The sequence below is a fragment of the Bos indicus genome, chromosome 21 (assembly GCF_029378745.1).
Source record: "Bos indicus isolate NIAB-ARS_2022 breed Sahiwal x Tharparkar chromosome 21, NIAB-ARS_B.indTharparkar_mat_pri_1.0, whole genome shotgun sequence".
NCBI classification, from domain to species: domain Eukaryota; kingdom Metazoa; phylum Chordata; class Mammalia; order Artiodactyla; family Bovidae; genus Bos; species Bos indicus.
The window spans coordinates 34,982,397-34,996,722 of NC_091780.1; the positions used below are offsets into that span (position 1 = coordinate 34,982,397).

Below are 14,326 nucleotides of genomic sequence, written 5' to 3' on the forward strand. Positions count from 1 at the left end.
TGCATCAAAACTTCAGCAATTGATTAAAAAAAAAAATACAGGAAGAAATGTACCCAATAACTATAGGCTATAGATACTCTTTGAAACTTTAGGATACCTTGAAACCAATGATTTTTTTTAGAGTGAGTTTCCTTTGGAGATAAATATATTTATGCACAAACACACATGGGAATGATGAAGGTGGGGAACGGCTGGCTCAGCCCAAGGTGGAACAGCCCCCTCAAGGTCACTTGAGGCTGAAGGAGGATGTGCCCTCAGGACACCAGAGGCTGCACAGGGCCCTGGGCTTAGGACTCCAAGACAGGGCTGTGACAGGCACTCAAGCTGGGCCTAGGAATACTGAAGGCCTTCTGAAACTTTCTCAGGCTTCTGAGCTCTGCCTGCTCTGATGCAGGGAGGGAACACTGCATGGGGTGAGCTACACCTTTGTAAACCTCCCCCATTTCTGTTAGGGTGGACCAGTGCCCCCCTCGACCCCAGAGTTTCTCAGGTGGTCCCCTTTCCAAACCTGGATTCTCTTCCGTTGCCCCCTGGACACTGGGATGTGGGGGAGGGAAGTAGGTGTTGACGAGGAGGAGGGCATATGGACGAGACACAAGGGTTGTGGACCTGGGGGTCCTGTGTTCCTGAGGAGGGGTCTCCCTTCTCTGATGGAGTTCACGGGCAGCCTGAGGGGGAGCTGGCACTGGGGACATGGGACTGGAGGAAGATCGCTGTAGGTACAGCAGAAGACTTTATTCTAGAGAATGGAAGGGAGGGGTGAGAGGAGCAGTGTATGTGCTGGAGGGGGAAGCTGCTAACAGAGCAGAAATGTGAACAGATGTTTCCCTGACAGAGAAGGTACCTAACGAATTTGTGAATAACGGAGCAGTCAGTGATTTCTTTTCAAGAGATGAATGTTTATTAAGTTCCAGGCAACCTTCCTCCACACACTTTGACCAATGCTTCCAATCCCAGGGAACATGGAGGGGTCCATCCCGAGGACATGTCACGCTGATCCCTGGCGTTTGTACCGTCTCATTGTTGTCTGGATCCAGGACAGAAAGCTGGAGATTCTGGTGTAGACATTTGGAGGTGTCCCATCATCTCTTCCATAGGACACAATGCCCTGGGCCACACCATTACACACAAGCGGGCCCCCAGAGTCACCCTGTGGGTAGAGAGAGCAAGGGCTGAGCTCACCTTCTTCAGGTCTGGTCTCCCTGCCACCCTGGCGTGGGTGGGCTCAGTTAGAGGTCCTGGCTGATATCAGGGCCTTGTTGGTCCTGAGGTTTCATCCTGGCATTGACAATCCTGCTGCTCCTCCTGCAGGAAACCTCCACCCATTTGTGACTGTGGGGCAGTGTTCACGCCCCAGGGACACAGGACAGTGTCCAGATAGGAGGACAGGCTGGGGACACAGGGGCAGGCTTTGTTCCCACAGCCACCCATCGTCCCAGCTCAGTTGGGCCCAGGGTTTTGCACGGATAACACTGGGGATCTCACCAAGAAAGAACTCTTCCTCTTGCTTGGATCTCCAGCACATATCTGTATGGAGGCATTGTAGTCTTGGAAGCGATCCTTACATTTCTTCTTATTTTGGACTTCAAGATCTACCTCCTGTAGTTTGTCTGTAGAGGGCATATTTACCCCCAGTCGCCCCCAGCCGGCCACACTGCACATCATCCCTGTCTTCACCTTCGCCAAGCTCCTGGGCAGATTGATGGGGCTCACTTTATCCGTAATGTCAGCCTTCCTAGTCAGCTGAAGGTAGAGGAAAAGCATTGTCACCTACTGTTGGCCCACAGAGGCGGCAGGACAGTCATGGGGTTGCCTTCTTCTCAGCATTGGGACCACGGAGGGGTTGTACGGGAGGAGGGTCAGGAATGGGTTCATGGGGGATGCAGAACCCTGGATGGAAGTGTCCCAGAGTCAGTGCAGCCTCGTGTCCCACCTTCAGTAACATGATGTCGTTGGCCAAAGTCTCATCATTATAGTCTGGGTGGGGGATGGGTCTTCTCACTGGGATGACCTGCTGGGTCGTCTCTCGTTGTTTGATGTTGTGGGCCCCCAGGGTGACACTGATTGAGCTGCACAGAGAGCAGAGAGGGAAAGGGAGTCACAGGACAAACGGTCTAGGAGCCGGGAGGAAAGAGCACAGCTTGGGACAGGGCCAAACTTGGGGCGGGGCAGGGGGAGGGTGTGGCGAAATTCTAGGCGGTGGGCCCTGGGGCTGAGCATCCCTAAACTGCTCCCTGGCAGCCTAGGCAGGGTGGCAGTTCCTGTAGTCAGTCCACGGAGGGTGTTCAGTCCTGCTCGAGCTTGACTGTCTCTAAGGAAAACATGAATTTCTCACATTTGCACCATGGGCTCCAGGCCACAACCTTGGCTTCCTTATGTTCCAGGTTTGATCAGTCCCTTCTCTCCATGCGCGACTGGCATTGACCTGTCCCTCTCTCCCCAGTGCTCACCTGTCCTCTGAATAGCTTCCTATGTTACCTGGTGGCACAGGTCTGCAGCTCCTAAGAGGGTTCCCTGGGAGGGCTCCACAGAGGGGTGGGGGCCCGGCACTGCTCCTCACCTTCCCAGGCAGTGAGCTGCTGTCAGCACGAAGTCCTCACGCACGAGGAAACCCCCACAGTTGTGAGATTTCCCTGAAGTCTTGACCTGAAGAAACGCCATGTAGGGACGGGAGTGTGGCTTGGCCTCGTGGCCCCCGATGATTTTCCCTGAAAGAAAGATTCCAGCCTGCCCGCTGTGCTCATGGAGCCAAAGTTTAAACAGGGGAGATGGGATCAAGGTTTCCCTGAGTTCAGAAATTCTCTTAGATGGACCAGGCCCAGGCTGTGCATGAGTGTAGCGTCTGAGCAGGTCTGTTTGTGTGGGGTGGGACTGTGCCTCTGAGGGTGGGACCGGCACTCACCTGCCTCCCTGGTAGGGGACAGAAGGGCCACCAGGAGCAGGAGCAGGACCATCTCTGCAGGAAAGCTGCCCAGATCTGAGCAGCTGCTACTTTCATGTGGCCTTTTAACCAGTGTCTCCGCCTTGTTGTGGCTTTTATCACTTGAGATTTCTCTGAAGCCTCACACCTCTGTCTGATCAGGTCCTGGGGTCTGAGTGGAGTGTGTACTTAGTGGTCACCACAGAAGCACCCATAAGCTCTTGGCTTAGTGCCATCACTCAGCAGAAAACAAGAAAATCACTACAAGTAGAGGTAGTGAGACGTTGTATCAACAAATACCAGGTCTTTGAGCCCCAGCATTCTGGGTCCCATGATGAGAGATTCATGACATAGAATGTCTTCATTTCTGTGGTTCTCTTTCAGCACCAGGGTGATTGTGTTTTGAGGCCTCTTTGTATGAGAAATTTGGAGGTAAGATCTCTCACTTCTGGTGGAGGAGACAAAACTGTAAGGGTAAAACAGGATGGTGAGAACCATGGTGTGGTATATACAGGATGGTGTGTGAGAGTGATGCTGAAGAGAGATTATTCCAGTTCTTAAAGACTGAGTATTTTTTTTCAAAACAGCAACATTGTTTTAGCCATGAATCTGCATTTTGGTCAGGATCCAGTGTGGCTAGCATTCCTCTGCTCCTCTTGGTATCAGGGAGGTTTGAAGCCTGGATGCTGAATTACTGGCTGTCTCGCTCACACATGCCCAGTGGATGGTGCTGGCTGTTCACTGGGCATGTTGGTTTCTCTCCATGAGGTACCTCAAGTCATCTCTGCTTCTGGGATTGTCAGTCTCCCTCACACCTGACATGTTGTTGGTTTTCTCCCAAAGAAGCATCTGCTAAGAAACAAGCCAGGCACAAGCTGGGCTCTTTTAATTACCTCACTTCTGATGTCCTATGACATCTATTCCACCATATCCCTCTGTTTGAGGCAATCAAGAGCTCCCAGCAGATTAAAAAGGAAGGGCGCTAGATTTCGTCTCCCAGCAGGAGTGTTGCAGTCAAGGAAGAAGAGCCTGTGGGATGGGAGTTCCACGTGAAGTGAGAGTGGGTGCCAGGGAGGCAACGCAGAATTCCCACACCACTACCCAGAGAATGGCATTCTGATGTCCCTATACAATTTGCTAACCAAATTGTACTGGCAATGTCCCAATAATGGAAAAGGTGGAGAGAGTCATATAATTGAAAACATCATGGGGCCTAAACACCTTGATCTCAAGTCTCTTCTAAAGCAATGAAATCTTTGATCAAGAAACAAAGCCCACTGTCAATATGGATTCTGGCCGGGGAGCCACAGGTAACCAGGGTATGGTGTCCAAGCCAAGCCCACGTGGGGTGAGCGTGTGTCCACACCTTGCCTCTCTCCTGTGTGGACACACTTCTCACCCTACACCCTGCATTGGGCATCCTGGATCAGGTAACAGAATACACGTGAGGCGGAGATTCAATGCCCACGTGGGATAAGGAGGGTGTTCACACAAGGGATGGGTGGTTTCTAAGCAAGGGGGGTTTACAGGCCTTCTTGGGCGTGGGGGCAATCAGGTGGGATTTATCAGAGGAGGACAAATAGGGTGAGGAGGGCATTGGTAGGAAGGGGCCACCTAATGCGTCACCAGAGCCTGGGGCGCGGGGATCAGGGGATGCCCTTGGGGATGATGGGTGAGAGATCGGTTATATATTTATCTCTGCAGATGCTGATCAGATAAGTCAACTTATTCAGGCTACTGAGCTAGGTTTTTCACTGAGGATTAGATGATGAATGTGGCAGCAGTGTTAACTTCCTGGGTCTGAAAGTTGGATGGTGGCTACGTATGTCCTTGTTAGTACGAATTACATTCTATAGTATTTGAGAAGCAATAGAGTGCCGTTTCAGTAACTTATACTAGCAAACGGTTCTGGAGAGGAAAACTTTTTGCATCGCGATTGCAACTTGTCTATGAGCTTGAGATTGTTTCCAATTTAAAAGGAAACCTGTGCCTTTCACATATATAATAATAACCAGTTTTACGATATGATTTAAAACAAAATCTGTTACAAAAGTACCAAATATAGGTATGAGGCTGAGGAAAAACTTAACCAGAATTGTGAAAAACCTATTCATGCAAAATGTTAAACTGCTTCTGAAAAACACAAGTGTTTAGAAACAGCAAGATATTCTTAGTTCTCAAATAGAATAGATCTACACCAAAAATGTACTGATTCTCCCCAGTTAATATATGAATATGGTTATAAAAATAATACATATAATGTGATTTTTAAAAGAAAGCTATTGAATTTTTTCTCCTAGTGTTCCACAAGTTCTAGACAATTTCTAAAATTTATGTGGAAAATAAACACGGAAGAATCACTAGGGAAATTTTGTCCAAATGAAAAATGTATAATAAGGGAGAAGGTTAGCCTATCAGAGCTAAAAACTATGAAAGTTCTTTCTGGAACACAGTGGGATTTATTCTCTGTTCTTCTGCCCTGCTTTTCTGCTCTATTTTGTGATGTCTCATTTTGGCTTCTTTCTTGGCTTTCCGTTATATATCTACCTGTTATTTTAGTTGTTACCCTGAAGGATATGCCTTCAGCCTCCCCTGTGGCTCAGATGGTAAAAAATCTGCCTGTAATGCCGGAGGTCTGGGTTTGAGCCCTGGGTTGGGAAGATCCCCTGGAGAAGGGAATGGCTACCCACTCCAGGTTTCTTGCCTGGGAAATCGCATGGATGGAGGAGCCTGGCTGCTGTAGTCTCTGGGGCTGCAAAGACTCAGACGGGACCGAGCAGCTAATACTTTCACTTTGTTTTTCACTCATATGTGAACCTCGTATGGTATATTTTCCCTCGTCTCCCTTCTCACCCTTTGAGTTATCTTTGTCATACACTTTACCCCTATATGCCTCATATACTATTTTGCCTTAAATAGTCAATAATCGATGTAAGAAACTGATATAAATTCTTTTCCATTTAGTCACTTTTTAAAAATTAAAGTGTAGCAACTCACAGTGTTAGTTTCTGGTGTACAATGTAGTACCCCATATTTTTATAGTTTATACTCTATATAAAGTTATTATATAGTATTGACTACATTCCCAGCGCTGTACATTATATCCATGTATCCTATTTATTTGATACCTACTGGTTTGTACCTCTTAATCCCCTTCGACTATCTTGTCTCTGTCACCACCCACTGCCCTCTGGTAACCACTAATTTGTTCTCTGTATCTATGAGTCTGTTTCTATTTTGTTAAATTTGTTCAACTGTTTTATATTTTAGATTCTACATATAAGTGAAAATGTGTAGTAGTTATTCTTCTCTGTCTGATATCACTAAACGTAATACTTTACAGGTCCATTCATGTTGTTGCAAATGGACAAATTTCATTTTTTTATGGCTGAGTAGATACTATTGTGTGTATATATATGCCACCCCTTCTCTATCCATTCATCTGTTAATGGATGCTGAGCTTGATTTCATAGCTTGGTTTTTGTAAATAATGCTTTTCTGAACATTGTAGTGCATATATTAATGACTTATTGAATTCGTGCTTTTCTTTACTTTGGATATATACCCAGGTGTGGATTTGCTGCATCCTATATAGACTGGTTCCAAATAGGAAAAGGAGTACGTCAAAGCTGTATATTGTCACCCTGCTTGTTTAACTTATATGCAGAGTACATCATGAGAAACGCTGGGCTGGAAAACCACAAGCTGGAATCAAGATTGCCGGGAGAAATATCAATAACCTCAGATATGCAGATGATACCACCCTATGGCAGAAAGTGAAGAGGAACTAAAAAGCCTTTTGATGAAAGTGAAAGTGAGAGTGAAAAAGTTGGCTTAAAGCTCAACATTCAGAAAATGAAGATCATGGCATCTGGTCCCATCACTTCATGGGAATTAGATGGGGAAACAGTGGAAACAGTGTCAGACTTTATTTTTTGGGGCTCCAAAATCACTGCAGATGGTGATTGCAGCCATGAAATTAAAGGACACTTAATCCTTGGAAGGAAAGTTACGACCAACTTAGATAGCATATTTAAAAGCAGAGACATTACTTTGCCAACAAAGGTCCGTCTAGTCAAGGCTATGGTTTTTCCAGTGGTCATGTATGGATGTGAGAGTTGGACTGTGAAGAAGGCTGAGTGCCGAAGAATTGATGCTTTTGAACTGTGGTGTTGGAGAAGACCCTTGAGAGTCTCTTGGACTGCAAGGAGATCCAACCAGTCCATTCTGAAGGAGATCAGCCCTGGGATTTCTTTGGAGGGAATGATGCTAAAGCTGAAACTCCAGTACTTTGGCCACCTCATGCGAAGTGTTGACTCATTGGAAAAGCCTCTGATGCTGGGAGGGATTGGGGGCAGGAGGAGAAGGGGATGACAATCCAATCAAAATTTATAAATAACTTGAATAAATTTACCCATGAAGGTATTATACTCTAAAATCTGTAAAACACTGATTGAAGGAATTTGAAGACAATACCAATAAATGGAAAGATATTGCATGTTCAGGTATTGAAAAAGCTATTATTACTAAAATGAGTGAACTACTCCGAGCAACCTACAGTTAAGGCAATACGTATGAAAACACCCATGACATTTTTCAGAACTAGAACAAATAGTCCCACAAATAATTCATCTGGAACAACAAAACACCCCTTAGAGCCAAAGCAATGTTGAGGAAAAAGAACGAAGATGGGGTTATCAGGCTTCCTGAGGCTTCCCTGGTGGCTCAAATGGTAAAGACTCTGCCTACAATGCAAGAGCAGGGGTTCTATCCTTGGGTCAAGAAGATCCCCTGGAGAATGGAATGGCTATCCCTCCAGTGTTCTTGCCTGGAAAATTCCATGGACAGAGAAGCCTGGCGGGCTACCATCCCTGGAGTTGCCAAGAGTCAGACACAAGTGAGCAGCTAGCACTTTCACTGTTCATCACACTCCCTCAGTTCAGACTACACTATAAAGCTACTGTAATCAAGATGGTATGAAACTGGCACAAAGCAGACACATAGACCAATGGGACAGAATGGAGGGCCCAGAAATGACCCCACATACGTAAGGTCAATTTATATCACAAAGGAGGCAAGATACATACAATAGAGGAAAGACAGTCTCTGATAAGTCATTTTGGCAAAACGGGACAGCTACACATAAAGGAATAAAATTAGAACATTTCTCACACCATACACGAAGACAAACTCAAACTTATTCAAGACAGAAACGATTAAATTCTTAGAAGAAAACACAAGCAGTGCACTCTTTGGTCAGGTCTTAGCAATACTTTTGTGGCTATTTCTCCTCAGGCAAGGGAAACAAAAGCAACAAGGAGCAAATGGGACCTAATCAAACTTCAAAGCTTTTGCACAGCAAAAGAAATCATTAACAAAACAAAAGAGAAACCTACTGACTAGGAGAAAGTATTTACAAATGATATGTCTCATAAGTGGCTAACATTTAAAACATATAAAGAACTCATACAACTCAATATTAAAAGAGAAAATAACCCAACTGAAAAATAGGCAGAGCACAGGGGATTATACTCAGTAACCTGTGATATACCATAATGGAAAAGGATATAAAAAAGGATATATATGAATAACTGAACCACATTTCTGTACAGCAGAAATTAACACAGCATGTAAATCACCTATATTTCGATAAAAGTAATTTTTTAAATGGGTAGAACATCTGAATAGACATTCTTCCAAAGAAGACATGAAGATGGCCAACAGGTACATAAAAAGATGCTGAGTTCAGTTCAGTCACTCCGTCATGTCCGATTCTATGCTACCCCATGAACTGCAGCATGCCAGGCCTCCTTGTGCATCACCAACCCCCGGAGTCCACCCAAACCCATGTCCATTGAGTCACTGATGCCATCCAACCATCTCATCCTCTGTCGTCCCCTTATCGTCCTGCCCTCCATCTTTCCCAGCATCATGGCCTTTTCAAATGAGTCAGCTTTTCACATCAGATGGCCAAAGTACTGGCGTTTCAGCTTCAACCTCAGTCCCTCCAATGAACATCCAGGACTGATCTCCTTTAGGATGGACTGGTTGGATCTCCTTGCAGTCCAAGGGACTCTCAAGAGTCTTCTCCAACACCACAGTTCAAAAGCATCAATTCTTCGGCACTCAGCCTTCTTTATAGTCCAACTCTCACATGACTACTGGAAAAACCATAGCCTTGACTAGACGGACCTTTGTTGGCAAAGTAATGTCTCTGCTTTTGAATATGCTGTCTAGGTTGGTCATAACTTTCCTTCCAAGGAACAAGCGTCTTTTAATTTCATGGCTGCAATCACCATCTGGGGTGATTTTGGAGCCCAGAAAAATAAAGTCAGCCACTGTGTCCACTGTTTCACCATCTATTTCCCATGAAGTGATGGGACAGGATGCCATGATCTTAGTTTTCTGAATGTTGAGCTTTAGACCAACTTTTTCACTCTCCTCTTCCACTTTCATCAAGAGGCTCTTTAGTTCTTCCTCACTTTCTGCCGTAAAGGTGGTGTTATGTGCATATCTGAGGTTATTGATATTTCTCCCGGCAATCTTGATTCCAGTTTGTGCTTCTTCCAGCCCAGCATTTCTCATGATGTACTCTGCATATAAGTTAAATAAACAGGGTGACAATATGCAGCCTTGACAAACTCCTTTCCCTATTTGGAACCAGACTGTTGTTCCATGACCAGTTCTAACTGTTGCTTCCTGACCTGCATATAGGTTTCTCAAGAGGCAGATCAGGTGCTCTGGTATTCCCATCTCTTTCACAATTTTCCACAGTTTATTGTGATCCACACAGTCAAAGGGTTTGGCATAGTCAATAAAGCAGAAATAGATGTTTTTCTGGAACTCTCTTCCTTCTTCCATGATCCAGTGGTTGTTGGCAACTTGATCTCTCGTTCCTCTGCTTTTTCTAAAACCAGCTTGAACCTCTGGAAATTCATGGTTCACGTATTGCTGAACCATGGCTTGGAGAATTTTGAGCATTACTTTACTAACGTGTGACATGAGTGCAATTGTGTGGTAGTTTGAGCATTCTTGGGCATTGCCTTTCTTTGGGATTGGAATAGAACTGACCTTTTCTAGTCCTGTGGCCACTGCTGACTTTTCCTAATTTGCTGGCATATTGAGTGCAGCTGTCGGGAGCCACATTAGGCATTACTGACAAAATGGAGGCACGGCCCCCAATCCCCTCTCCTTGTTCCACAGGCACAGACCCGGGATGAAGGAGTTAGGCCTTGTGATTCTGACTTGTTCTTTCCTTTCTTCGGTTGAATTGGCTGGAAAGAATGTTAAGGTGCTTAGTATTCTTGATAGAAGCACGAGAAAGCACAGAGCCTTCTGCAGTTGTGCCCAGAAAATAATCTATAAAGTAACCATTGACATTTGTTCAAGGATCTTTACAAAGAATGTTACAGGATGAGCACATAGGCCACAGCTTGAGGCCATGGGAAGGATTGTTATCTGAGACCTGTTTGTGAAGGAAATGTTTATGGCAAAGGAAGTTTGTTGAGTTTAGGGTTTAGGAATAGTGGAGAGTGAAAAAGTTGGCTTAAAGCTCAACATTCAGAAAACAAAGATTATGGCATCCAGTCCCATCACTTCATGGGAAATAGATGGGGAAACAGTGGAAACAGTGTCAGACTTTATTTTTTGGGGCTCCAAAATCACTGCCGATGGTGATTGCAGCCATGAAATTAAAAGACGCTTACTCTTTGGAAGAAAAGTTATGACCAACCTAGATAGCATATTGAAAAGCAGAGACATGACTTTGCCAACAAAGGTCCATCTAGTCAAGGCTATGGTTTTTCCAGTGGTCATGTATGGATGTGAGAGTTGGACTGTGAAGAAGGCTGAGTGCCAAAGAATTGATGCTTTTGAACTGTGGTGTTGGAGAAGACTCTTGAGAGTCCCTTGGACTGCAAGGAGATCCAACCAGTCCATTCTGAAGGAGATCAGCCCTGGGATTTCTTTGGAAGGAATGATGCTGAGGCTGAAACTCCAGTACGTTGTCCACCTCGTGTGAAGGGTAGACTCATTGGAAAAGACCCTGATGCTGGGAGGGATTGGGGACAGGAGGAGAAGGGGACGACAGAGGATGAGATGGCTGGATGGCATCACTGACTCGGTGGACGTGAGTAAGAGTGAACTCTGGGAGTTGGTCATAGACAGGGAGGCCTGGCGTGCTGCGATTCATGGGGTCGCAAAGAGTCGGACATGACTGAGCAACTGAACTGAATTATAGCTAGAAGCCTTTTTAGGATTTCTGTTTTGTTCCTAATCTTAGGGGAAATACTTTCAGCTTTTCACTGATGAATGTGATGTAAGTGGTGGGTCTGTCATGGAAAGTGAAAGTGTTAGTCATTCAGTCATGTCCAACTCTTTGGGACCCCATGCACTGTAGCCCACTGGGCTCCTTTGTCCATGGAATTCTCCAGGCAAGAATACTGGAGTGGTAGCCATTCCCTTCTCCAGAGGATCTTCCTGATCCAGGGATTGAACCTGAGTCTCCTGCATTGCAGGCAGAGTTTTAATGTCTGAGCCACAAGGGAAGCCCAATGTGGATCTGTCATAAACAGCCTGTATTTTGCTGAGATATATTTCCTCTGTACCAAGTTTGTTGAGAGTTTTTATCCTGAATGAGCTCAGACAGTAGAACCTGTATTGTGTCCACTGTATCACTGTACAATCATAGTGTCCAGCACTTAGTATGTGATCTACCAGCATTTGTATTGATAAATGAAAAATGTGCTTTTCAGTCCTACTAAGGACAGGAGCCCTTTCTAACTCAAAAGGCCCCAGCTGCCCAGCAGGGAATCTTGGCCCAGAGACCAGCTATGACCAAAGGGACAGGAAGAAAGGTACTCTTTCTAACTAACCAAACTGATCACTTGGATCACAGACTTGTTTAACCCAATGAAACTATGAGCTGTGCCATGTAGGGCCACCCAAGACAGACCGGTGGAGACTTCTGACAAAATACGGTCTATTGGAAAAGGTAATGGCAAACCGCTTCAGTATTCTTGTCGTGAGAACCCCATGAACAATATGAAAAGGCAAAAAGATATGATACTGAAAGATGAACTCCCCATATCGGTTGGTGACCAATATGCTACTGGAGAAGAGTAGAGAAATAGCTCCAGAAAGAATGAAGAGGTTGAGTCAAAGTGAAAACAATGCCCAGTATGGATGTGACTTGTGATGGAAGTAAGATCTGATGCCATAAAGACAATATTGCATAGGAACCTGGAATGTTAGGCCCATGAATCAAGGTAAATTGGAAGTGGTCAAACAGGAGATGGCAAGGGTGAACATTGACATTTTAGGAATCAGTGAACTAAAATGGACCAAACAGGCAAGTTTAATTCAGATGACCATGAAATCTACTCCTGTGGGCACGAACGCCTTAGAAGAAATGGAGTAGTCCTCATGGTCAACAAAAGAGTCCAAAATGCAGTACTTCAGTTCAATCTCAAAAATGACAGAATGATCTCTGTTTGTTTCCAAGGCAGACCATTAAGTAGCACAGAAATCCAAGTCTATGCCCCAGCCAGTACTGCCAAAGAAGCTGAATGGTTCTCCAAAGACCTACAAGACCCTCTAGAACTAACACCAAAAAGAGATGTCCTTTTTATCATGGGGACAGGAATGCAAAAGTAGGAAGTCAAGAGATACTTGGAGTAACAAGTAAGTTTGACCTTGGAGTACAAAACGAAACAGGTCAAAGGCTAACAGAGCTTTGTCAAGAGAACGCAGTGGTCCTAGCAAGCATCCTCTTCCAACAAGATAAGAGACGACTCTACACATGGATATCACCAGATGGTCAATACTGAAATCAGATTGATTACGTTCTTTGTAGCCGAAGATGGAGAAGCTCTATACAGTCAGCAAAAACAAGACCAGGAGCTGACTGTGGCTCAAATCATGAACTGCTTATTGCAAAATTCAGACTTCAGTTGAAGAAAGTAGGGAAAACACGTCATTCAGGTATGACCTAAATCAAATCTCTTAAGATTTTACAGTGGAAGTGACAAGTAAATTCAAGGGATTAGATATGATAGATAGAATGCCTAAAGAACTATGGCTGGGGGTTCATAAAGTTGTACAGGAGGTGGTGATCAAAACCAACCCCAAGAAGAAGAAATGCAAAAAGGTAAAATGGTTGTCTGAGGAGGCCTTACAAATAGTTGAGGAAAGAAGAGAAGCAAAAGGCAAAGGAGAAAAGGAAAGATACATCCATCTGAGTGCACAGTTCCAAAGAATAGCAAGGAGAGATAAAGCCTTCTGAAGTGATCAATGCAAAGAAATAGAAGAAAACAATAGAATAGGAAGACTACAGATCTCTTCCAGAAAATTAGAGATACCAATGGGAACATTTCATGCAAAGATGGGAACAATAAAGAACAGAAAAGGCCTAACAGAAGCAGAAGATATTAAGAAGAAGTGGCAAGAATACACAGAACATACAAAAAAGACATTAATGACCCAGATAACCATGATGGTGTGATCACTCACCTAGAGACAGACAACCTGGAGTACAAAGACAAGTGTGCCTTCAGTTCAATTCAGTTCGGTTGCTCAGTCGTGTCCAACTCTTTGCGACCCCATGGACTGTAGCACACCAGGCCTTCCTGTCCATCACCAACTCCTGGAGTTTACTCAAACTTATGTCCATTGAGTCGGTGATGCCATCCAACCATCTCATCCTCTGTTGACCCCTTCCCCTCCTGCCTTCAATCTTTCCCAGCATCAAGGTCTTTTCCAATGAGTCAATTCTTCGCATCAGGTGGCCAAAGTATTGGAGTTTTAGCTTCAACATCGTCCTTCCAATGAATATTCACGACTGATTTCCTTTCGGATGGAATGGTTGGATCTCCTTTCATTCCAAGAAACTCTCCTGAGTCTTCTCCAACACCACAGTTCAAAAGCATCAATTCTTCGGCACTCAGCTGTCTTTATAGTCCAACTCTCACGTCCATACATGACTACTGGAAAAACCAAAGCTTTGACTAGAGAGACCTTTGTTGGCAAAGTAATGTCTCTGCTTTTATAATATGCTATTTAGGTTGGTCATAACTTTTCTTCCAACAAGCAAGCGTCTTTTAATTTCATGGCTACAATCACCATCTGCAGTGATTTTGGAGCCCCCCAAAAGAAAGTCTGTCACTGTTTCCATGGCTAAGTTGTTCCATTCCTAAGTGGGAAGCATCACTATGAACAAAGCTAGTGGAGGTGATAGAATTCCAGTTGAGCTATTTCAAATCTTAAATGATGATGCTGTGAAGGTGCTCACTCAATATGTCAGCAAATTTGGACTACTCACCAGTGGCCACAGACTGGAAAGGATTAGTTTTCATTCCAATCCCAAAGAAAGGCAATGCCAAAGAATGTTGAAACTGCCACACAATTTCA

At 44.7% G+C, this 14,326-nt stretch overlaps 1 protein-coding gene across 1 annotated transcript; it reads right to left on the reverse strand.

Moving 5' to 3' along the window:
• Positions 1-878: 878 nt before the first annotated feature.
• On the reverse strand, positions 879-3,058 carry LOC139178219 (duodenase-1-like). The gene is made up of 5 exons (XM_070775399.1): positions 2,903-3,058; positions 2,561-2,708; positions 1,934-2,069; positions 1,486-1,743; positions 879-1,150 (listed from the first exon to the last, which is right to left on the reverse strand). The coding sequence occupies exons 1-5, from the start codon at positions 2,952-2,954 to the stop codon at positions 989-991; spliced, it is 756 nt and encodes a 251-aa protein (XP_070631500.1). The 5' UTR covers positions 2,955-3,058; the 3' UTR covers positions 879-988.
• Positions 3,059-14,326: the final 11,268 nt, after the last annotated feature.